Source organism: Lupinus angustifolius, chromosome LG05 (genome assembly GCF_001865875.1).
Source record: "Lupinus angustifolius cultivar Tanjil chromosome LG05, LupAngTanjil_v1.0, whole genome shotgun sequence".
NCBI classification, from domain to species: Eukaryota; Viridiplantae; Streptophyta; class Magnoliopsida; order Fabales; family Fabaceae; genus Lupinus; species Lupinus angustifolius.
Genome location: NC_032013.1, coordinates 868,317 through 893,575, shown reverse-complemented (window position 1 = coordinate 893,575; position 25,259 = coordinate 868,317). Strand labels below are relative to the sequence as shown.

Here is a 25,259-nt window from a genome sequence, read left to right as displayed (position 1 = left end):
AATGATTTAATGAGAAAAACACATATCTATTTGCTAATATATATTAATAGTCAAATACACCTCACACCATTGACCAAATCTTTAAAATATAAACATATTGTTTCTTTTAATGTTATCTCTTATACTTGTTTTTATGGCAAAAGCATTCCTATTGTTTATTGAACAAAATATTTGTATAGAAATATTTTACACATAATATTTCCAAATTAATAATATATATATATATATATATATATTACTTGACTTTCCTTTTAACCCTAATTATTTTAAAAATAAATGAAAGAGATTTGATATTTTTTCTTATTACAAAATATGTAAAGTCCTAAACATTGAATTAAATAAAAATAAAAGAAATACCGGTTGTTGAATTTGTTCAATATTTAGATTGGGAAAACCACAATTGTTATTAAAAATGGGGAAAAAAAGTAAAAGTCTAATGTCTTAACTTTATATAATATATAATATATAATAATTATGAAAATGATGAAATGGTGATGACATATATTGATAATATATAATATGAGATTTGGATAATTAATACTAGGTAAAAACAAAGAAAAAAAGTAACAAACTTTTGATTGATCATATAAGAATTATAAAATAGCTCTACCTTTTTTATAAATTATATAAGAATTATAAAATACCATATATAAGTTTGTGTCCTTCTCTCCCTTAAGTATTATTTTTCTATAAGTAAATTTAATGTTGATCAAGCAAGCAAATTGGAGGAGTTTAATATTTTAAACCAAAAAGAGTGAATCTCAAGCCAACTACCAACTTTACCACTTCATACACAATAAGGCAAAATCTCATAAAAGATACACAAAGTCATTCTCTTGCACTCTTATATATCATATAGTTTGTATTTGTAAAAGCTTTTTATAATTAGAATTTTTTTATGATTTTAATCTCTGTAAATTAATAATGTAAGACATTTTTTATGTTATTGGTGTATCATTTACCATTAGTATATTAGATAAGTAATATATGATGGATAAGTAGCATACTCTAATAAGAGGAATCATGGTTGGCAAACAATAAGATATTCAACAACTTGGGTCCTTGTGCTCAACTAGGAACAAAAAATTACACAACAAATATTTCAAGGTAAAAGAGATATTAGATCTTTATCAACTCAAAAGCTAAAATTAATTACTCTTTTAAAAGTCGGAAAAATACTTATAAAGTTTTAATCGATTAGCGCCATGAACAAGATCAATCATGTAGATTATATGAGAGGCAAAATCATGTAGATTGTGAGTTTGTAGCAATGATACTTTTTTTGCCTATAAAAAACAAATACTAAACCATTTTTTTTTCTTTATTAGTTTTTTATATCTATATTATTAATAAAGGGAAAACACAAAATAACCACCCATCATGGTGTAATTTGTGTTTTCCTATTTTCCCATAATATCTTTTTATTTCTACCAAAAAAACCATATAATATTATTTTATCCTTATCATCTTCTTATTTTAAAAGTGTATTTAAAAAATTGAACATTAGACCAATTGAATAAATTCAACCGTAAATTCAACGCAAGAAATTATATTTAAATTTATAAAATACAAACTATATATTACAAACGATAGTCAGACGGGTTGACAGGCACGACAGTGCATATCAACACGCTAGTATATAATAAAGGAAGTTAATTAATTTATAAAACAAACAAATAAAGTGAATACCAAACTTTACACTTTTAGTTCTAAGTTCTAACCTCTCTTCTCTCTCTTTCTCCCATTTTCTTCACCAACAATAACAACACCTCATCTTTCACAACTAACCCATTTCTCATCACTCTACAACACAATTCAATTTTTCTATCTAAACTTCTCTCAACATTATTTCTTCAAAACACTAAGATTTTTGTTTCTATTCCAAACCAAAAAAATGAAAAAACTTAAGAATTATTACATGCACCTAAAACGCCACCACCACTCTTCAATAGAAAGAAAATGGTTTTTCCCACTTTTAATTGTTTCAATTTTTTCATTATTTCTTTTCTTATTAGTTATTACACTAACCTCACCCGCGGTTACACCTATCTTCCCATTCTACCGTTCCGTCACCGCAACCTACTCCGTTTTCGTCGAATCCAAACTCCGTCCATTACCAATCTCCGCCGTCCCTCCGCCGCCGCGAATCTCATACCTAATCTCCGGCTCCGCCGGCGATGGCAACGCCACCAAGAGAACGCTCTTGTCGCTGTATCATCCTCGCAATTACTATGTTCTGCACCTCGACCTTGAGGCTTCGCCTCAGGAGAGGTTAGATCTGAGGGAATTCGTGAGAGGGAGTGAGTTGTTTCGGCGGTTTCGGAATGTTAAGATTGTCAGTAAGGCTAATCTGGTGACTTATAGAGGGCCTACTATGGTGGCGAATACGCTTCACGCCGCCGCGATTTTGTTGAGGGAATGTGGGGATTGGGATTGGTTTATTAATCTTAGTGCATCTGATTATCCACTTGTTACACAAGATGGTTGGTTTCTTAGTTTACGGCTTTTTATTTGGTTATGTTGCCACGGATTCTGATTGGCCGAGGAATATCGTGTTTCTCGACCAATCAGAATCTGTGGCGTAGAGTTGTGTGATATATATATATATATATAACCAATGTTATTTCTATTTTTGTCAAGGGAGGAATAATGTTTGTTGTCACATAAGTTATGTCAGAGCCATGTGCCATGGATTCTGATTGGTCGAGTAAATTGACCAATCAGAATCGATGGCAGAGTTGTGACGTAAGTTATGTCAGAGCCATGTGTCTTGGATTCTGATTGGTAGAGTAAATGGATCAATCAGAATCGATGGCGGAGTTGTGACATTACTTTGTCGGATAGCACAAGTTACCTTATTTTTTTTGTTTTCGGTGATTATGTTATGAGGTTTTGTTTTGTGGGACTGATTTGGTGTTTTGGTGAATTAGATCTGCTGCACATGTTTTCTTACTTGCCAAGGGATCTAAATTTCATTGATCATACTAGTGACATTGGCTGGAAAGAGTGAGTTTTTGTTATTTTTTCTTCTTTGTAAATATATTTTATGTTTTGAAGTGCGGTTATTTATTTTGTGACGTGTGTTGAATAGTCATCAGCGTGCAAGGCCGATAATAATTGATCCGGGGTTGTATATGAGTAAGAAGCAAGACGTATTTTGGGTTACACAGAGGAGAAGTAGGCCAACTGCCTTCAAGCTTTTCACAGGTTAGGATCGATTTCCTTCACTTTATCGCCTTAGTGTTTCTTTCTTTTATTTGATCCAGGTTTATCACCTAGTATAGATACCATATGCCAATGAGAGTTTGTGTGGATAGAGGTACTTGAAATTTTCGGTATAGTAGAAGTCCTAGCTTGTTTTCAGCTTTCCACTTTAGAAGAATTTTTTCTTTCAATATATCGTGATGCACTTAAAAGAACCCTTGTGTATTATCATATCATCAGTTCAGTTTTGGGTTTATATACATGACAGAAGGTATCACTGTTTTCCATCAGTTTTTGAATCTGCTATGGATAGAGCCAGACTTTGTTTTTAAGTACTTTCTGGTTAGCGGAAATTACTTGTATTTTTTTTACTTATGCTGCAGAACTGATTTATTTTTCTTGAACCTGTACTCCGGTTGATTTTTGTTTGAAACAAATGTTCTTTGTATATGGTAATGAAAACTTATGAAAGTTGAAATTAATGGAAATCCAATTATTTGTTAGTATGAAAACTTTTGGCTACACTCAAGACAAGACTAGTTCAAGGGAGTTGAAAACATTTAGCAGTATCTATCCTTGTTCTGCATGATGATTATGTAATGTTTCAGGACATGTGAGTGAAGGTTACGTATTTGTGACGTTTTGTGTATCTGTCCTGTGAATTAAACATTTTGAGATCTGCTAGGTTAGAGAGATGTAACGCATTAGATGACACTAACTTCTAACTTCTTGCAACAAAACATGTCCTTACTAAAACTTTGTTTCATAATGAGCTAATGACCTTTTGGAATCAAACAATCATTTTATGCTCTTGTATCTTGTTGATCCTAAAAGACATTTTGTGTTTCATCATTTGGATCGGTGAATTCTGGTGCGACAATATTATAGCATGGATACATTATTTCAGTTGTAAATGCCATTTTAGTCACATCCATTTTTTCTTAGCATTAATTATTGATTTCATTTTGGCATCTTTTTGTTCCATTGTGATGATTAATGAATATAATATATAATTGTGGTAGGTGAACAATCCTCTTTGTTCACATTGGATCAAATCCCCTTGTCTGATCTGTTTCGGTTGTATGTTGCACGGTTGTATTTAAACAGATTTTATATGATACTATTGTTATGCATCTTGGACTCATTTCCCTCCATGAAGGAAATCACATATCTTTAATAGATCTTCCATGCAGGAATAATTTCATTTCTTGTTAATATGTAATGTTTAAGTTTTTTTAAAACTAAACATTGCGAGTAGTAAATATACAATCCTTAGAAGAGAGAACATTGACATAATTGATTATGTAAACTTCTCTCTTGTTAGGTTCGGCTTGGATGGTACTCTCAAGATCTTTTGTTGATTATACGATATGGGGATGGGATAACCTACCGCGAACTGTTCTCATGTATTATTCAAATTTCTTATCTTCCCCTGAAGGATACTTCCACACAGTTATTTGTAATGCTCAAGAGTTCAGCAACACAACTGTTAATAGTGATTTACATTTCATTTCTTGGGACAATCCACCCAAGCAACATCCTCATTACCTTACCGTTGACGACATGCAAAGGATGGTTGACAGTAATGCTCCCTTTGCAAGGAAGTTCCACAGAGAAGATCCAGTATTGGACCAAATCGATACCGAACTATTATCTAGAGGTCCTGGAATGGCTGTTCCTGGAGGATGGTGCATAGGAAGCAGGGAGAATGGAACTGATCCCTGCTCTGAAATCGGCGATACTGAAATCCTCAGGCCTGGCCCTGGTTCAAAAAGACTAGAAACATTGATCAACTCATTGTTGTCAAATGAAAGTTTCCGGCCAAGACAGTGTGTATGAGAAGAACCAACGCGCAAACATAGTCTGCTAAAGCTTATTTTCGCTGCCGCGGTTTTAGTTTATATGTTCACGTTTAGTTAGCGTGACCAGTAAATTAGTGTTTCTTTCCATTTGGAAAAGAAAATAGTGAAAATATACACACCATCTTTCACATTGCAAAGATAAAGTAAGACAAATCTGGTGAAATGAGATTTTGACTACAGAGCTGGATCTTACACTGTAATACTATGGTATATATGATAGCTGACACTAGTACCCTTTGTCACCATTTCCCTCCTTCTAGCATTGAAGGTGTTCTCTAGCTTTATCGTTTTTCGTGTTTCGTGTTGAACAAGAAAGAAGGGGGGAAAGAGGGTTGTGGTGGAGGGAATTGTAAGAGTGGGGGAACAAAAGAACAAAGACAAGTTGTGTGAAATGGAATGTAAATTTGTTTTATGTATTTTTAATTTAGCATATGCTTTCCAAATTCATTGTGTTATGTGTCCTACTTTTCTTGTCCTTGAGTCAAAGAATTTCATGTGTTTGGTTCCAAATGCATTGAAATCATTCCAAATGGTTATTTTTTCCTCTATGGTTAAACTATACTTTTGGGTCCCTACATGTGACATGCTTTTTCAATTTGGTCTTGTATATTATAGTTGTTGTATATTACTCAAATACTGCTAGAATTAGAAGGTAAGGATTAAGTTGAAAATAATCTTCATATGATGACTTGATTAAATTGTGCATATAGAAACTGATTTTTTTTCATGTATTGAGACTAAGCTAAAAAGAACAAGATGAATCATTATGGTATCATTTGCCATGTAGCTGATCAAACTTTGAGATTAAGGTTTGATTGTTGTAGACTAAACTAAAAAAATCGTAATATATTATGACCAAAACTATAAGCATTTTCCATATTTCCGGGTTGAGTTTGTAATCTTTGATTGGTCCAATAACTACAATGATAAATGTAAATAGTCTTACATTTACAAATGAAAATATTATTTCGAGGATTTGAATTAATGAACTTTGTTGATCAGGCAAAACTCACAATGAAAAGTGTCAAGGTAAGTATCTTGATTCATGAACCAAGCTCATATTTCTTCATTTCATTTGCCAATGAGACTATAGGAGTTAAAGTGGGGCTTAAGAGCAATCACAATGATTATTATTAAGGTTGTTCTTAATGGAATAAGAATATTATTATTCTTATTCATTATGTCATTCTTATTTTCTGCTTTTTGTTTTTAAATAAGAACAATTTTTTTTTGTTCTTAGCTAATGGAAAGTGGAGAGAGAGGAAAATGTTGTGAGAAAAATTTAAATATTGTAGGACCTAAATAAGAATAATGTTTAATAATGTAGAAAAAAAATATTATTCTTATTTCATAAAGAATTATAATACATTATAAAATAATGTGTAAGACTCAAATAAAAATGAATATTTTATTTGTTGTTGGAGATGCCCAAGAGTTAATAGACTCAAATCATACATCCCTTTTCCTTGCAATGAAGGGCAAGTCTGAAATTGTAGTTGTACTCATTCTTTATGTGAAAATTGAGACAATACAACTAACAGAGATTGGAAGAAACTTAGATACCACTATCATAGTAAAGTATTTCTTTTTAATTTATTATATGAATTTAAGAACCAAGGTAAAGACAATACATTATGTTGTTTAAGTTGGGTTGTTTTCAAAGGATTTATTTATTATATATATAATTAAAATATCACATAATTGGCTACCTCTGTCGACCACCAAAAGCTACTATATATTATATTTTTTTGGTACATACTACTATATTGATTAACCAATATTCATACTAAAATAATTTTTTATTAATCCTGGGATTTGATGTTTGATAGGGACACTGGACTTTTATGTAAATTGGGTGGGATAGTGATGTCAAGTTGTCAACGTAATGTGAGAGAGTGATATTTCGTCAGAAGATGTTAAAAATTATGTTTAATTAATTTAAATATTTAAACTATCCGATCAGAACAGATGATTTAATATATAATTAATAATTTTTATATGTAAATATATAATTATATAAATATAAAATTTTATATAATTATATTGAAGATCGAAGTAAAATAAAATAATAGAACAATGTTACGTTCTTTTAAATTTTAAGTAAATTGTTTGGTTCACTTCACGAGATCTTAACAAGGTTTAGCACGGACCGACCGGAGTTTCATCAGTTCAAAGCAGTTCAACCACTCATTTGGTTAAGACTACAAACCAAAATTATTTTCAAGTCCGGTCAGCGATCGAACCAGTCAGACCATCGAGTCCAGTCTGGTTCTCACAATACTGATAGCGGTCCAACCACTCATTCGTGTTAAGATTACAACCCAAAATTGTTTTCAAGTCCGGTCAACGATCAAACCGGTCGGACCATCCATTTCGGTATGGTTCTCACAAATATTTGGTTTTATATTGAAGGTGTTCAATTAACATAATTAATATTCTAGTAAATTACACTCATATCCCTAATTTTTAGTGAAATTTCATAAATCACACATCTTTTTTACACATACACAAACCCTCCGGTTTATATGCACATTACACCTATTAGCCATGTTTGGGTTATAAGTGTAATCTTTTAAACATAAAAAAGTTATAAGTGTAATTAAGTTAAAAGAAATATAATATAGTGTGGAGACAAATTCAAATAGTATATGAGTCAACAAATCATCATTAATTTTGGTTCGTTATAATATAGTATAAAAGTGATTTAAACAAAATCTCCTTAGAATTATTGATATTTTTCTAACAAATAAATGTAACGAAGAGGCATTGACTTTTATATTAGTCGAATTTGTCTCCATAATATAACATATTTGTTTAACTTAATTACACTCATCATTATTTTTTTTGTCTAAATTTATACTTATTTATTTTTTTCTCATGTAGGTATAGTTAGTATAATATGAATATAAATAAGAGTAATTTGTATAAGCAAAAGAAATAAATTCTTAATCTATATAATTTCAATAAAAGGGTGTTTGATATTTTTGTGTTTTCTAACCATTTCCTTTTGTCTTGGTTTTTTTGGTATGCGTTTTGAGGTTTCAAGTTACACAAAATAAAGAATGCATAAGCCAAACCCAACTAAAGCTTCCATTGAAGAAACACATGGCAAAGTAACAATATAAAAGAAATCTCATGTAAAAAAATGGAAATTAATCTTAGACTAAATAATTATCATGCATTTTGTCTACGAAGACATTGTCTAATCTAAGTATGTAACCCTAAAAAAACCTTTTTTAATGTATTCCCTATTAGCAAAGTATTTGTGAGAATCGTGACTATAAAAGATAACTTGATTATGTAAAATTAACTTGTATTAAGGGTGCATTTGATGAGAGGTTACATGACAATTTTTAATTTTGTCTACTATTTGATCACATAAAAATGGGTTAGACATCATAAAAATATCGTATCTTTGTGAATTGAATTTTGAAAGAAAAAATGTATAAATAAGACCTAAGAGACATGTACAATGGTAAAGTAATTTTGAAGTTTTTTATTTCCCTTCATTCCCCATAAAAACTAACTCGCAAAAAGATAACGTAATATTAGGTTTTGGCTCTCCCTTTGCATACCAGTGCCACCACCCTTTATCTCATGTCTTCATCAAACCATGATGTTGGCGACTTTAGATCATATCACTCATATCTAACAGTTATGTGTAGTGATGAAGTCATAATAGTTGTGGTAGATCGATGTCAGGCCTAAATCCTCTCCAATATTGAAATGTAAGACTATAAAAGACTTGATTAAAATCTATACTGTTCATTTTATCCTTAAGGACATGTGTCGTCATCTCATCTCATATTGGACTATCTAATACTGGAGATGATACAGATTCATCGATGTTATGATAGTTGGTAGCTGAGATCTAGTGGATGGGTTTGAGTTTTAGCCAAGTAGGGTTAGTTAGATCAAACTACAATGACTAACTAGTCTTGGACTCTATTTACTGAAATTATAATAGCAACTCATTTGCTATATATGACTTTTCTAAATAAGTATCAAAATCCATGAGTGAACTTATAAGATTATCAAAATCTCATATGGCTTATTATCACCAATGATAATGAGTGCTACCTACCAGTTTTATATCCATTTATGACTAGGAAGTCTCTAACCACCAAGGAGTTCTATTGAGTTATGAGAGACTGAAGACTCACTTATAAGTTCGACGTCACATATTAAACCAAAATCTCTTCGTTACACTCATTGTTACACTTGAATATATCCTTCAACTACTTTCATCAAAATCTCCACATTACACTAACCCATATGCTTATTTAATATCTAATAATATATATATATATGCTAGCTTTGACAGGCCAAAAAGAAACAGATTCTTACCTCAAGAGATGATAGCTTTGGACTTGAAATGGTTCATAAAGTGAAGAGGCTTGTGCCTAGTAGAGATGACAACTTCTACTATAGTTGGCTTCGGATTATATTTCATTATTTCATATTTTCATAAATAACAGAAGGGTTTGTTCTATATACTAAACTTTTTATTGTTCATTCTGGTGCATGCTTCAACTAAGGTAGGTTTATGCATTTAGAACTGACTTAATATTTATAAGGGTGGTCATGTGGATGTCCCAAATAAAGGGACAATGATCCGTTGTCCTCAAACATGTCTCAAAGTCTGTCTTAAACCAATCATAATATGTCACATTAATTTAAAAAATTAAATATTATCTATTTTTGTTTTATTATGAATGGTTTGGGACAGAGTTATGGACGTAGTTCAGATAATGGATCCTCATCCCAAATAAACTACCTTAGCTTGTAGGGTTAGGTGTCATTTGGTGATGGCATTTTTTTTCTGGGTATTCTAATGCCACACTTGGATACACAACTAGTTATTACTTATAAGGACAATGATGCGTTGTCCCAAACCCTATCTCAAACTTTGTTCCAAGTCAATCATATTATGCTGAAAATATAAAGCTCATGGCATTAGATTCATCATAATCTGGATATTGCATTGTACTTGCAGTCAATTTGTTTGTCTTATGTTCTTCTATATATGTCACTGCATTTTTTATAAACATGTTCAAGTGTGGTGGAAACACTTCAAATGTGATTATAAGTAGTTTTTGCATTCTTTTGCACACGTTGGCCAAATCAATGTACTAATTAATATTTTACACTTTTATTAATTTACTTTTTGGCATTTTTTACAGCTTGTTGTATGCCATAATAATGGAGTTTATTTATTTTACAGCATTTTGCACAGTTTGTTTGGTATGTTCTTACTCTATTTTTTTTCTTTTTATAGTGCTATTACTATTATACGTGTTCTGTTCTGAGAATTGGAGCATTCTACATCAAAGTCACATGCATGTTGGCACTTGTCATTTTTAGAATAAAAAATGTTTTATAATCAATATAACAATGTCATTCAAATATGTATTGTGACAAAATTTAATAATACTAATAAATTTCATAAAAAATAATACTTTCAAACGGTGTTATAAAACTCAACTCGAACTGACTGGTTGGACCAGTTCAACCATGAACCAGACATCAAACCGGTTTTATATCAAATTAGGTTGATGCGATCGGTTTAAACTTGAGTGACATGGGTGGTCAGACCAATTCAACCGGACGAGTCTATTAAAAAAAAAAAAATTTAAAAACAACCAAATTGATGTCTCCGATTGAAAAACATATGTCTGTCATTTGTTGTCTCCGATTGAAAAACATATGTCTGTCATTTGTTAGTTCACATTATAACAAAATATTCATTATTTACTTAAATTTTAAATATGATCATATGAAAACATTGTAGAAGCCAACTATTGTAGTGAAAACATAGTTCATATGTTGTTTCATGATCATACAGTAGTAATTCTTTTTTGTTGTTGTTTAATTAGAGATGGTAATGTTTTTAAAATTTTGAGTATACCATTATTGAACATTATCACATAGTACTATAATTTTTTAGAATTTTTAATGCAAACAGAGTTAACCGGTCTAACCAACTGTCTAACCAATGACCCATTGGTTAAACCAATAACTCATTGACCCAGTACCTGATGTTATTGACCGGTCTGAGTTTAATGACCGGTCTGAGTTTAATGACGTTGTTTTCAAATACTATTAAATTTCATCAAACAGAGAAAAATATGATAATAAAACTGACAAAAATTAAATAAAAATAAAATAAAACCGTGACAGATGTAATAATAAAACCTAAATGGAATGGAATGTTAGTCTCATGGCCAGTCCGAAATGGTAAAGGCGGCGACGCCGCTCCACAAGGCAATGGAATATGAGACAGCTAAAGGCGGAGATGCCACCAATGACGGTGGCGCCGTCAACACCTAAAAACATTGTTATGTGACGGTTACTTGAGAAATATACAAACATAGAATAGTTTGCTCCCACATATAGTTTGAGATCCTAGATCATGAATCTCCCATCAATTATCATAATTATTAATAAAATTAAATATAATTCTGCTCAGAATAATGAATTATCATTCTCATTGATTTTATTAAAATCTCTGAAGTCTGACATGTGAATTTATTCTTAAATCATCACAGCAGAATCAAAATTATATAAAAACAAAAAGAAAATATATACCTGTAAGAGTTTTATACAATATTACTGTATTATCCACAATTTATGTTTTCTTATTATTGACTCTTCGAAAAAGAAGAAAATGTGACATAGAGATCAGAAATTGGAAAAGGTTGTCGGTCACGGTAAATCAGAAACACGGACCAATGTAAAAATCATCATATCTCTATCAAACAACTGAAAAGAGAAAAATTTATCGAGAAATATATGAAATGATCATCAGAGACTTAAATACATGAGAATCATTGGAATAGAATTCCAATCATATTGTTGCAGTTATTTTTTTCTCATCACTTGATGTATGGAGAAAGAAAATGACATAACAAAAGTGTAAAGAAGAACAAAATGAAGCATTGAATTAAAAAGAAGAAAGGTGTGTGAAAGAAGCTGCTATGGTGCACCCTATTTATAAGATGTTTACTCGGCGCAGTTGAAACCCTAATAATATCCAAACAAAATAATATCAGTATAAAATATATATATTGATGGTGGTAATAATAGAAAAAATAGAGACATTTTATTCCAACAAAACATCTAATGTTTAAAACTTATGAGTTATAAGTTTTATTATGAATTATGAGCGTAAAAGTTTAAGACTATGTTGGTTTGTTGCTTAGAATTTACGAGTTTTAAACTAGGACGGTATATTATTGTGAGACTGCGGACTTTTGTTTCTGATTTTTTGTTTTAAAAGACATTTATGAGGCGTGAAAATTATTTATTATTGTCTAAAAGCTTTAATGTGTGTTTTGAAAAAGAAAAAATCAGGCTAGCCCACTGGCTTGCTAGCACTGCCAAATATGGGTCGGGCTGGCATTACGAGCCCTTTTAGCAATAAAGGTCGGATCGGGCTAGCCCATATTCTGACGGACCGAGCTGGTTTGTATTGCCACCCTTAGTTGTAGTGTTATATATGTTACTAAGTTGTTATTATGTGTTACTTTCCCAATATCTTGATGATTTCAAACAGATATTCTAACTTCTTAGATACTGAGTTTGAAACTAATATATATTATAAATTGGTATGCATATATTGTTATACTTGTTACTGATTTTTATATATTATTATTTGATATATGTGTTATGAAATTGTTATCTGTGTTACAAAATTGTTATATGTGTTACCAAATTGTTATGTGTGTTACCAAATTGTTATGTGTTACTAATAGTGAAGTTATTGTTATATATGTTATTAATTTAATATTTATATATATATATATACATGTGTGTGTTGGATTGTATTATTATATATGTGATCATTCGTTTTTTCTTCTTAAATTACGTAGGTTTTATATATGATACTAAAAAACAATTATGAGTTTCAATATTTTCACTCATCTATATTGATATATTTTCTAATAATAATAACAATAATATTCTTTTATGACAAAACAATATTTCTTATAATATATTTTGAACTTTTAATTGATAAATAATCATTTTTAAAAATATATAGGAAATCCATGAAACCAAACTGAATCATGTATTTATGTTCACTTTGGTCAGTATTTTTTTTAGGTTAATTTGTAATATTACTAAATCAAATATTTATTTTGATTGCATATACCAGTTTTCTAATAAACTAATTATTAATAAATTTAAAAAAATCTAGTAAATGCAACCAATATTTGCATTTTATTTTCTTACCTAACTTTTCTGAATTAATTATTTTTTTGATTGGCAATTCATTTAATAAATAAGAAAATAGTGAGAGTTGGAAGAACAAGTAGTACTCTTATTCATAAGGATATTATATATACAACTCAGACAGTTAGAAGAGTTCCAAACTCATTCCATAAAGAAGAAAGTAAAACCAGAAAAACGAGCATTAAGAAGGTTCCAAGAATGAAGATGAATTGAGAACATTATCTCATCTAGGTTAAAAGTAGAATGCTAAAAAATGACATTGTTTCTAACCAACCAAAGGGACCAAATAGCAACGAACCAAGTAGAAATTCATTGTTGATGAAGCTTTTTTTCCAACCGAAACAAATTCCAATGAGCAAGAAAGTTGCTCTTAACACCATTGGGCATAACCGAACAGAGCCTGAACCAAGAGTAGAGTTTTTGCCAAATACCACAAGACGAAGGGCAAGTGAAAAACAAATGGTCAATGGATTCTTCCATCATACTGCAAAAAACACACTCTGTTGGAGCTTAATCACCAAGAGCTCCATGTCTAGCCAGATTCGAACGAGTAGGCACTTCATCTAAGGACATTCTCCACACTAAACATCTCAATTTTGAAGGAACATTGCAAGCCCACAACCTTTTATAGAAACCATTATCAATATTTGTAACTTCATTTTGAAGCACTTTGTAAGCATTTCGAATGGAATATAAACCACCCTTATCATGAACCCATAGCCACCCATCATCAAGGTCTTGGACAAGTCTCGCATCCTCCAAGAATTTAAGAAGGTTTTCAACTTCTCCTTGTTCCCATAAAAACAAGTTCTTTCGCCAATTCAAAGACCAACACCAGACACCATTCCTCCATTCTCCCAATGAGCTAATACTTGCATCTTTGTCCATGGCCACCTGAAATAATCTTTCAAAACAATTTTTAAGGCAATTTCCACCCACCCAAAGATCTCTAAAAAACATAATGGACTGGCCACAACTAACTCTCCTACAAACACCCTCGTTAAAGCACCCATTGTGTATCATATTCTCTCTATTGCTAAGACTACCTAGGTCTCTCCACCACGACGACCCCCTTTTAAAACACTCGACATCATTAACCCCTCTCATAGCCACTTCATCTACTCCATATCTAGATCTCAAAACTTTTACTCAAAGAAATTTTCATTCAAAAAGAAGTCTTCATCTCCACTTACCTAATAAGGACAAATTAAACAAGCATAAATTTTTTATCCCAAGACCCCTTCCTCTTTTGATCTACACACCATTTTCCAACTCACCCAATGAATACCTTTACTAACTTCACCCCTACCCCAAAGGAACCTCCTATGGGTTTTATTAAGCTCATGGATAACAGAAATAGGGGCTTTAAAAAATGAAAAATAATATATAGGTAAAGAACAAAGAGCCGACTTTAGGAGTGTTACTCGACCACCAAAGGAAATAAGCTTCTATTGTCAAAGATAGAGTTTCTTTTTTTTAAAGGATTCAATAGCAAGAGACCATATATATATATATATATATAGACATTATGAGAGAAGTGTCACTTTCTATTAGATTTTTTCTCAAGTATTTCACACATAAATGAAAAATCATGTGATACTTATTATATTTGATATTTTTAGCATGTAAAAAATTTATATTCAACATCAAAAAATAGGAATGCATTTTCATGTGAGTGACTATCAACTTGCTAGTATTTGTGAGTGATATTTAAGCAAAATGATTACTAATCATTTGACTATGTGTTAATAATTATTGATTTTAATTTTTAAGTTAAAGTCATATATATTATGACTTTAACTTAAAAATTAACACATACCCTATAAAATTATATTTATTTCAATTTGTTTATAACATTCAGGATGAGAAAATGGAAAACTAATCCATTAGTAACCCATGAAAGTTGATTATACCCATTTTAAAATAGGTAAGGTAGAAAGTATGCTTACCTTAATAGGTTGGCTTTAGGCTAGATAAAAAGTGTTTTTTAGACCCAATTGACCATCCCATTTTATTATTAATGTATATAAACTTATTGTTTTATATATTATCATTATTATTAATATTATTGTTATTTTTATTATAATGTTTTTACTGAATTATTACTATTATTGAATCAATAATAGAAAATGTATGTTTGAGCCCATGTAGTGGTTATATTATTTTTTTTGGTAAATAAAGCAAAACAACCTCCATGTGTGAGATGATCCTAACAATAGAGTTAGTCAGGAACCGTAGATATTTTTTAGGAAGATAAATATTATTGAACACCTTAACATTAGAAATTTTTTATAAATATGATAATTATTATATATTTTTCTTAATAATGACCTATTTTATAAAATATAAAATGAGATAACATGTTTTTAAAGTAAGATTTGAAATGTAATATTTTTTAAAATATGCTTACAAAAATTTATCCTTATACAAATTTTAAGGAAATTATTACCCATATCAAGTAAAATAAACAATATTAATAAGTACATCAACTCAATATGAAATTATAAAATATGAGAAATCAAGTTATAACATTCTATCTTGTCACAAATTCACATCAAGATCTTATAGAAGATCCTACCTATGAAACAGAAATCAACTTCTCTTTTAATTTATCTAGGTTATACAATATTTAGATATTGTTAGTAACACGACAAGGCACGCAGAAAGTGTTTGCTTTTCTTGCCGACACTGAGAATATAGACAAATATGCACAATCACTCATCTTTCTTTATAAAATATTCATATGTAATTACTTCATTGGATAAATACTAACAAGTGGGTACATAAATTTGACAAGAATTACTCTCTTAATTAGAAAATACAGTTATTTTGATAGGGAGATTTTGATCGCACATAATGGTCTTATCTAATTAAAAACCAAATAATAAGACTAAAATATAGCTAGCGTTGGAAAATAAGAAATATCATTTCTTTTATTTAATGTTCATGAATATAGATTGAGTATTGGAAAATGTTCAATGTTCATGGAGGGTGATTTTACATAGCATAATTTTCCACAGAAAAAAAAAAGCATGCACTGGATTATTCCCAATATTCTATTTAATCATCATTGATTTTTCAAAATAAAAAATATATTAATTATATATAAATCATTACTGTTGATATATATATATATATATTATACTCAATTTTCATACTGGTATGTTCAGTATTTTCAATAGCTAATGATATATATTATCAATGAATGTGTCGGGTCATCATAAATGATATGCACACAGTACTATAGTGGTACATTTAATTGATCGCACAGTACTTTATTTATATGTTTGGAACCATACAAACTTTTAATGATATGGCTTCCACATGCAATTTTTTATTAAATAATTTATGAGATGAAGGAGGTACCTTCACATTTAGTCAATTGTTTTGCTATTATCAAGGTAGCTTCTTACTCTTTTGGCTAAGGAATTAATTTATTTGTAGTGTGTGTGATTATCATTTTCAACAAATGTCACTCACATGAATTGAATCATTGACATTTTAGTCTTCCTGAAGATCTAGCGGAGCCTTACAATACTAGAACAACACATTAGAGCAACATAGTGGTTGTTATTAACAAAATAAGAATATTTTTACTCTGTTCTCCAGTGTGATGTTCTTATGTTTTGATTTTGTTCTTAAATAAGAATAATTCTCGGTTGTTCTTAGCCAAAGGAAAGTGAGGATGAACGTAGATGTTGTGGGAAAAAAGTTGATGTTGTGAACTCAAATAAAAATAAGAATTATGTTTGCTATTGTACGGAAAAAATATACATTTTTTTATTTTGTGAGAAATTATATAAATTATAAAATAATGTATAAGACCCAAATAAGAATGAATTTTTTTTGTTCTTCATTTGAGATGCTCTTATTGGTCAATGGTTTAAGAGTTAACTTTCTAGAAGAGATAGAAGCTTCCTTGCTAAGTCATCACTTTCTATATAAAGACAAAGCCTAAAAAACCATCCTCCACACAAGAAAGAAAGAGGGATAAGACCTAAAAAGATGAAACCAGGAGACATGTTTGCATACATAGGATCCATTATTGCTTCTTTCATGTTTTTTTGGGCTATGTTTCAGAGATTTTTTCCATCTCAACTCATAAACCAATTTGAAAAATACTCTCAAAGATTAGTAACTCTAATCTACCCTTACATCCAAATCACATTCCATGAATTCACAGGTGAAAGATTGATGAGAAGTGAAGCATACTCAGCCATAGAAAATTACCTCAGTTCCAAGGCATCAACACAAGCAAAAAGACTCAAAGGTGACATAGCTAAGAACAATCAATCTCTTGTTCTTAGCATGGATGATCATGAAGAAGTAGCTGATGAGTTCAATGGAATCAAGCTTTGGTGGGCTAGTGGAAAACATGTTATGAAATCACAGTCAATTTCATTCAACCATATGACAGATGAAAAGAGGTATTATAAGCTAACTTTCCATAAATATCATAGAGATATGATTTTAGGGACATACTTGAATCATGTAATGAAAGAGGGTAATGATATTAAGATTAAGAATAGGCAAAGGAAGCTTTATACAAATAATGGTTCTTATTGGAGCCATGTAGTGTTTCAGCACCCTGCAACATTTCAAACACTAGCTATGGAACCAAAAGAGAAGGAGTTAATCATTGATGATCTCATCACATTTAGCAAATCAGGTGATTTCTATGCAGGAATTGGAAGGGCTTGGAAAAGAGGGTATTTGCTATATGGTCCTCCAGGGACTGGAAAATCAACAATGATTGCTGCTATGGCAAACCTTTTAGGCTATGATTTGTATGATCTTGAATTGACTAATGTGAAGGATAACACTGAATTGAGGAAGCTGTTGATTGAGACATCTAGTAAATCTATAATTGTGATTGAAGATATAGATTGTTCACTTGATTTAACTGGTCAGAGAAGGAAGAAAAGGGAGAAAAAGGAAGAGGAAGAAGAGAAAGATCCAAGGCAAAAACAACAAGGAATGGAAGAAAGTGAAGGAAAGAATAGTAAGGTTACTCTTTCTGGTTTATTGAATTTCATTGATGGGTTATGGTCTGCTTGTGGTGGAGAAAGACTAATAGTTTTCACAACAAATTATGTTGAGAAATTGGATCCAGCATTGGTTAGAAAAGGGAGAATGGATAAGCACATAGAGTTATCATATTGTGGATTTGAGGCATTCAAGTTGCTAGCTAAGAATTACCTTAAGATTGAATCACACCATTTGTTTGGCACAATATGTGAATTGCTGAAGGAAACTAAAATCACACCAGCTGAAGTTGCTGAACATTTGATGCCTAAGACTTCTTCAGGGGATGCAGAACTTTATTTGAAGAGTTTGATTCAAGCACTTGAATTGGAAAAAGAAGAAGCCAATCTGAAATCTGAGGAAGTTGCAAGAAAGAGTGAACCATCCCTCAATCAATATTCTCATTAGCCATCAAATTTCGCAGTAAGACACTCCACATAAGCTTGATGCAAAGCATAGTCTACCTAAATAAGGAGACTTGATTGGATTTGGAGTCAATGACTTTAAAATTTGTGAGTTTTGGTGACTTTAACAAATTTGAGCATTTGGATGAAGATTTTGGACTTGTTTAGATAAAAATTAGATTCAAATTTGCTAAAGATGCCAGAATCACCTTTTTCAAAGTCATTTGAGTCCAATCCCTGAGTTAAAGGAATGGGTTAGTGGAAGGGAATGAATAAGACAAGGACATTGTATACTCATTCTATCAATGTAACCTTAGAAAATTAGAGCTATACTGGTCCTATGAGGCCAGTGGCTATATGTACCTGAACCTCAACAAAATCTAGAAAATGCATGGACGCACTTTTTCCTTAGCAGACTGCACTAAAACGTGAATTAATGGTGGAAATGCAGAAAAAGGGTGAGAGGAAGGTTGAAAAACAGAAATGAAAACAGGCATGTAATATTATAACAGCAAGCTTCTAAGCTTTGATTCACGAATTATAAATGGATATGTCATATTTTATACATTCTTATACAATTTTATATATAAGTTTAATTTATTAATACAAAAAAATACATGATTATAAGAAAAAATATATAGTGCATGTCACAAAATATCAGTATATATATAAAAGTGTGGATACCAATTAAATTCATTGAATAGGTGTCTTACACCCACCCTTCATAAATTCTGTCATGATTTGCTACAAATTGAGGGAACGTGAGGCATATAAATATAAAACAGTAGTGGCACCCAAACTCTGAGAGAATAGTTTCAAAAGGTGTCTTTTTACAGAAAATTCTTTCCATGTTTAGAAGAGACTATAATCAAATGGAAGCCATGCAGAAAGAAAATGAGAAGTACATAAACAAGGTAGAATTGCCAGACATAAATAAAAACAAAAGCACAAGTTGACCTAACTATAAAGATCATCATCATCGGCTCCACCAGCACTTGCAAAGGGGTCAGATGCAGCAGCAGTAGCAGCAGCACCAGAGCTGGCATTATCTGCAAACCTGAACTCAGATCCAAACCCTCTTGACTGCTGCAATGTCTGAGCAAATGCCTGATATTTGCGAATGTCGGCATCGCTCACACTCCTCCGGGCAAACTTCATTGATTCTTCAAAATGAGCTGCCTTGATTTCTGCTACATCTTCATCTTCGATATCCTCTTCCATGGCCTCAGGGTTGTCACTTCTCCTCCTTTCTTTTTCGATATCCTGCCAAGAGATGTTGGGGGGGAATATTAGAAATTTAGCTTAAGCTGATTCCAATATAAACAATTCTATGGCTGTCAATGCATTTAATTAATGGAATTACAGAGAAGAAGGCTCCCCAAACTGTGTACCTTCTCAATGTTCTCCCTTATAGCATACTTGCACGCACGCTGGCAAATCTCAGTAATATCAGCACCACTGAATCCTTGAGTATACTTAGCCAGAGCTCTAAGGTCAACATCTTTTGCAATGGGGGATTTTCTCAAGCAAGATTTGAAGATCTGAAAGCGGGACTCTTCGTCCGGAAGGGGGATATAAATCAATTGGTCTAGACGGCCTGGTCGCAGAAGAGCAGGATCGATGATGTCTGGTCGATTAGTGGCCCCAATGATGAAAACAGTTTTCTTTGCTGACATCCCATCCATTTCCGTAAGCAGCTGGTTCAAAACCCGATCAGCAGCACCACCAGCATCTCCTGTACTACTGCCTCTCTGCAGGATAAAGCACATGATAGATTTAGACATGGCTAACAATAGAATTACAGTAGTCTAAACACATACTAATCACCCACACGGCACCTCAACAAAGCCATTAACACGGAAGCAAGGAACAGTTACATGGATCAAATGACGTTACTGTAACTTTACACGGCATGTCTTTGGAGCACACTAACTAACAATATTTTAACATATTTAAAATGAAAATTGAAATACTTCAAAAGCCAATGAACTTTGCCTGATGACCAAATCATAGCCTAGACTGTGGTACAAACCTGGGTTGCAATAGAGTCAAGTTCATCAAAAAATAGGACGCATGGAGCAGAACCACGAGCCTTGTCAAAAATTTCCCTCACATTAGCCTCACTTTCTCCAAACCACATTGTAAGTAGCTCAGGACCTTTGATACTGATGAAGTTTGCCTGACATTCGTTGGCAATAGCTTTTGCCAGAAGGGTTTTACCACAACCAGGAGGACCATAGAAAAGGACCCCCTTTGAAGGTGACATTCCAAACTTCTCAAATTTCTCAGGGTGTTCCACTGGATATTGAACAGTCTGCAAAAGAAAATATTATTAACACCCAAAGGCAGATGAGATAAAACAACTGGTTTAATGTGGTTCAGTGCAAGAACTCAAGTTACCTCTTGAAGTTCTCTCTTAACATTTTCAAGACCACCAATATCTTCCCAGCTGACATTTGGCACTTCAACAACCTGGTTTCATTAGCAAAATCAAAGTTACAGATACATCAAAGTTCAAAAGGTATAATTAGGTGTTGGTGAAGGGAGAGCAATGAAAGGAAACATAGCAGTGATATAAGAAAGTGCTAAAATACTTACTGTTTCTCGGAGAGCAGAAGGATTACTTGACCCAAGAGCAGTCTGGAAATGCTCATTTGTCACCGCCATTGAGTTCAGTATCTCAGCATCAATGGTATCATCTTCCAAATCAATTACGTCCATTTTCTCTCTGATGCACTGAAGTGCAGCTTCAGTACATAAAGCAGCTAAATCAGCACCAACATAGCCATGGGTGTTCTTAGAAATCTTTTCTAAATCAACCTGAAAACAAGACAATGGACAAGCTTATAAGAGATAACTTTCAAATCAAAACACAACTAAGTGGGAAAAGAATTCAATCTTACTTCTTCAGAAAGCTTCATATTCTTTGTATGGATCCGAAGAACCTCAAGACGCCCAACTTCATCTGGAACACCAATATCTATCTCCCGATCAAACCTTCCAAACCTTCTAAGAGCAGGATCAATGCTATTGGGACGATTTGTAGCTCCCATAACAATAACATGTGCACGGGATTTAAGTCCATCCATGAGGGTCAGGAGCTGAGAAACAATTCTCCTCTCAACTTCACCATGAGTCTTCTCCCGTTTTGGAGCTATTGAATCTATCTCATCAATGAAGATGATGGAAGGTGCATTCTTCTCAGCTTCCTCAAATGCTTTCCTTAAATTGCTTTCACTTTCACCAGCCAGTTTTGACATGATTTCAGGGCCATTGATGCAGAAAAAGAAGGCACCGGTTTCATTTGCAACTGCACGGGCAATTAAAGTCTTACCGGACCCCGGGGGTCCATAGAGCAGAATTCCTTTTGGTGGCTTGACACCAATAGACTTGAACAATTGTGGATGCCTCAATGGCAGTTCAACCAGCTCCCGAATCTGTGCCATCTGCTTTCTTACACCACCAACATCATCATAACCAATCTCATCTAGTCGATTTTCATCTTCCCTCTTAATAGGCTCTCCTTCACAGTAGATCTCAGTGTCAGGAGCAACAACACAAAACTCACCAGGGTCGGTCTCAATAACCTTGAATTCTACACTTCTCATCCCTCCCCTTACAAGGAAAAAGTCACCCTTCCTCACTGGACGATATGCCTCCAGGAAATACGCTGCAAAAATAAAACTGGACTTAGTATTCATAACGAAATAGAATCAACAAATATATTCCAGGGAGCCGAGAGGATGGCAATGTAAACAACAGAACAAAACTTATAAGATGGCCTACTGCCATTTAACAAATTGGGATAAATCTCAAAGAACATTTAGTATTAAGCCTGGAACTGAATAGTTCAAGGAAGAGTTTATTTTCTTCATCATTTAGTAAGGATAGATTCCATGTACAAACTCAAGATTTACCATCACTTATCACTTAGATAAACAAATCCATGACTAACTCGTCATATTGAACCATCCATTGTTTCAAATGGTGGACTGCAACACCTGATGTTGCCGCAATATTGCGGTTGTGGCACACAACCGCACCACGTCATAACTGCGCAATGACACTAAATCACAATGATGTGGCCGTATCGGGCTGCAGCGCAACCACGTCAGACCACATTAGGTTGCATTGAACCAAATCAAATTCAAAAATATTTTTTAATCACAAAAAATTCACATCGCAACTATGATCACAACCGCAATTTAAAACACTAGAACCACCCATAACAAAGGGAACACATGGTCTATTTACAAGGATCTTCAACTTTCAATGCTAACAACTAATATTCTTCTAAAAAATAATAGTCATTATCAAAACGTTTTATCAACAAAAGAAAAAGAGAAATGTACAAGAAAAAACGTTGAGATAATGACTTACGTTTTAGGTAGGCATCAAACAGATTCCCAGTAACCCCTTCAATAGTGTCATCAACAGGAAGAATGTGAACTTGCTTTCCATATTTGACATCAGGACATTGATGAACAGAGACAACATCTCCCAGCCTGACCCTAAGGTTGTTTCTCACAACCTTGTTCATTCTTATCTTTGGCTCCTCACATGTGTCATCAGCAAGTGCAATACAGACAGTGTCTTTCCTTTTCTTTCCCTAGAGATAAAAAACGACCAAGAAAACAGATAATTAAAGAGGGATGCTATCTTGTTACAGTTACCAAAAAACTGATAAGTGACAACTACAAAATAAATAAAAAACATTGCCCCCCACAACTTCCATAACATTTTTCAATTTCATACCAACAAGCATTTCTAATATCCAAGCAGAGAACAAATTCATACTGCCCCGTCAAAAGTAAAAAAGAAAGCTAATAGCAGTAATTATTCACTACACAGGGTTTTCTATTATAAAGAGAGTCAACACCAAATAAGCTTCAAATCCTATAACAATAACCCACAATAATATGATTAAAATTACATTGAATCTATTGAAACAAAAAAAATTACTGGGTCTAATTAAACCAAACAGCCAATGTAATTTTACCTAAATTCAAACAACAACAAAAAGGAATTGGATATACTTTAATCACTAACCTCTTTCTTAAAGCTACTACTTAAATTCAAAACCCTCATGAAAACCAAGAGATTCAATTTTAAAATCAACAATTCAAAACCCTAATTCCATGTGAAACACAATTAACCTCGATTGAAATTCCCCTATCTTAAAAAACCCTCACACACACACACACAAAAAAAAAGACACTTTTCAAATCAACTCAAAAATTACACAAATAAAAAAAACCCTAATTTGATGAAAATACACAAACTCTACCTTGATCAAAATCGTGTCACCGCGAAAGAGCTGAAGCTTCTCCATGGTTTCAGGGTGAAGTGCGACGACGGAGTTGTCATCGTTAACGGCCTCATCGACGACGAGACGATTCGGCGCTTTCTTACGCTCCAAGATCGCAGTGCTGAAATCCTTTTTCTTACTGAAAAAGAGATTAAAATTAAAAGCAGAATCAGATTCAATAAAATTCAAATTAAAATTAAAATTGAGAAGAGAAAGATGAAGAATTGTGAAAAGAAACATACGAATCTGAAGACTCAGGTTGATTTGCCATCGTTGAAAGAAGAAAGTAATTCGATTATTCAGAAAGAGAAAAAATAATCGATATTTATACTTAAAAGAGTGTTAGGTAGTGATGAGTTTTTTTTTTTTTACTTTTAAATAAAGAGACTAAAATTTAAAATACTCTTTTTCCTTTATTTTATTTTTTAAGGTTCCAATAAGATAAAATTGGCATTTAAACATATCTTGGTAGGAATATTTTAGTCTGATCAAATTCTTTGTTTCCACGAGGAATCGTGATGTCTTTCTATAGAATAGCATGTCTCTTTTTTAATTCTTATTTGTGGTGTATAATTTCGTGAAATGTCGGTAGTGGTTATGATCGATTCGATAGAAAAGAGGGAATTGTGTATATTTTTGTTATTATGTTGTTAATCATTATTCATCTTTATCAATCTTCATTTAAGAATTCAAAAGACACTTAATCATTCGCCTAATGGGAAAAATTGCAAATAGTATTCATGTTTTGTTTCACAACCAGGATAGTTTATTTTGTTGATAGCTTATATGAATAGTTTTTTTTTAATGATATTCTCTAATCAATAGGAGAATATTAATCTTTTTCAGTAGAATGCTTGGATAGATTTTGAGATAAAATTCATCCAATCCAAGCAAAAATTATTGCAATTTATTTATGTAATAATATCTAATACATATCAATCAGTTAGATAAAACTATTAAGGTTAATGACTGAGATTCTTTAAATAAAATCAAATACAAATCAATTTTACAAGGTATTAATAACAATGCTTCTAAGTTGTTAGAGTATCTCCCCTTGTTATTATCCTTATAAAAATAAGGATATTCTTTTCCTTTTGTATAACATTTTTATTTTATGAATTATATTCTTAAATAAGAAATAGACAAAAAAATAACAAAGAGAAAGGGAGAAGAAAAAGGGTAGATGTTAGTTTAAAATGAGGTAGTTTGTATCATTTTTATTTT

The 25,259-nt window shown here is 32.1% G+C and overlaps 3 protein-coding genes across 4 annotated transcripts; 2 read left to right on the top strand and 1 right to left on the bottom strand.

Moving 5' to 3' along the window:
• Positions 1,747 to 5,586, top strand: LOC109347320 (beta-glucuronosyltransferase GlcAT14A-like). The gene is made up of 4 exons (XM_019587079.1): positions 1,747 to 2,483; positions 2,931 to 3,006; positions 3,092 to 3,207; positions 4,529 to 5,586. Exons 1-4 carry the CDS (start codon positions 1,895 to 1,897, stop codon positions 5,041 to 5,043), a joined length of 1,296 nt encoding a protein of 431 aa, XP_019442624.1. The 5' UTR covers positions 1,747 to 1,894; the 3' UTR covers positions 5,044 to 5,586.
• Positions 17,246 to 19,160, top strand: LOC109347318 (AAA-ATPase ASD, mitochondrial-like). Of its 2 annotated transcripts, XM_019587078.1 has the most exons (2): positions 17,246 to 18,721; positions 18,821 to 19,160. In XM_019587078.1, coding segments are annotated over exons 1-2 (1,419 nt in total). In that variant the 5' UTR covers positions 17,246 to 17,303; the 3' UTR covers positions 18,822 to 19,160. The 2 variants fall into 2 exon arrangements, with proteins under 2 accessions (XP_019442623.1, XP_019442622.1); XM_019587077.1 differs by having other exon boundaries at positions 17,246 to 19,160.
• Positions 19,505 to 24,388, bottom strand: LOC109347317 (cell division control protein 48 homolog E-like). Its single transcript, XM_019587076.1, has 9 exons — positions 24,278 to 24,388; positions 24,015 to 24,174; positions 23,108 to 23,336; positions 21,631 to 22,397; positions 21,326 to 21,547; positions 21,128 to 21,199; positions 20,760 to 21,041; positions 20,119 to 20,478; positions 19,505 to 19,990 (listed from the first exon to the last, which is right to left on the bottom strand). The coding sequence occupies exons 1-9, from the start codon at positions 24,304 to 24,306 to the stop codon at positions 19,685 to 19,687; spliced, it is 2,427 nt and encodes an 808-aa protein (XP_019442621.1). The 5' UTR covers positions 24,307 to 24,388; the 3' UTR covers positions 19,505 to 19,684.

What these genes read in the sequence shown, in the direction of transcription:
- LOC109347320 (XM_019587079.1), top strand. Translation starts at nt 1,895, where the DNA reads ATGAAAAAACTTAAGAATTATTACATGCACCTAAAACGCCACCACCAC. An exon ending in TCCACTTGTTACACAAGATG is followed by an intron (nt 2,484 to 2,930) that starts GTTGGTTTCTTA and finishes TTGGTGAATTAG; the next exon opens with ATCTGCTGCACATGTTTTCT. An exon ending in AGTGACATTGGCTGGAAAGA is followed by an intron (nt 3,007 to 3,091) that starts GTGAGTTTTTGT and finishes TGTGTTGAATAG; the next exon opens with TCATCAGCGTGCAAGGCCGA.
- LOC109347318 (XM_019587077.1), top strand. Translation starts at nt 17,304, where the DNA reads ATGAAACCAGGAGACATGTTTGCATACATAGGATCCATTATTGCTTCT.
- LOC109347317 (XM_019587076.1), bottom strand. Translation starts at nt 24,306, where the DNA reads ATGGCAAATCAACCTGAGTCTTCAGATTC. An exon ending in GTTTGATGCCTACCTAAAAC is followed by an intron (nt 22,398 to 23,107) that starts GTAAGTCATTAT and finishes TTATTTTTGCAG; the next exon opens with CGTATTTCCTGGAGGCATAT. An exon ending in ATATGAAGCTTTCTGAAGAA is followed by an intron (nt 21,548 to 21,630) that starts GTAAGATTGAAT and finishes TCTTGTTTTCAG; the next exon opens with GTTGATTTAGAAAAGATTTC.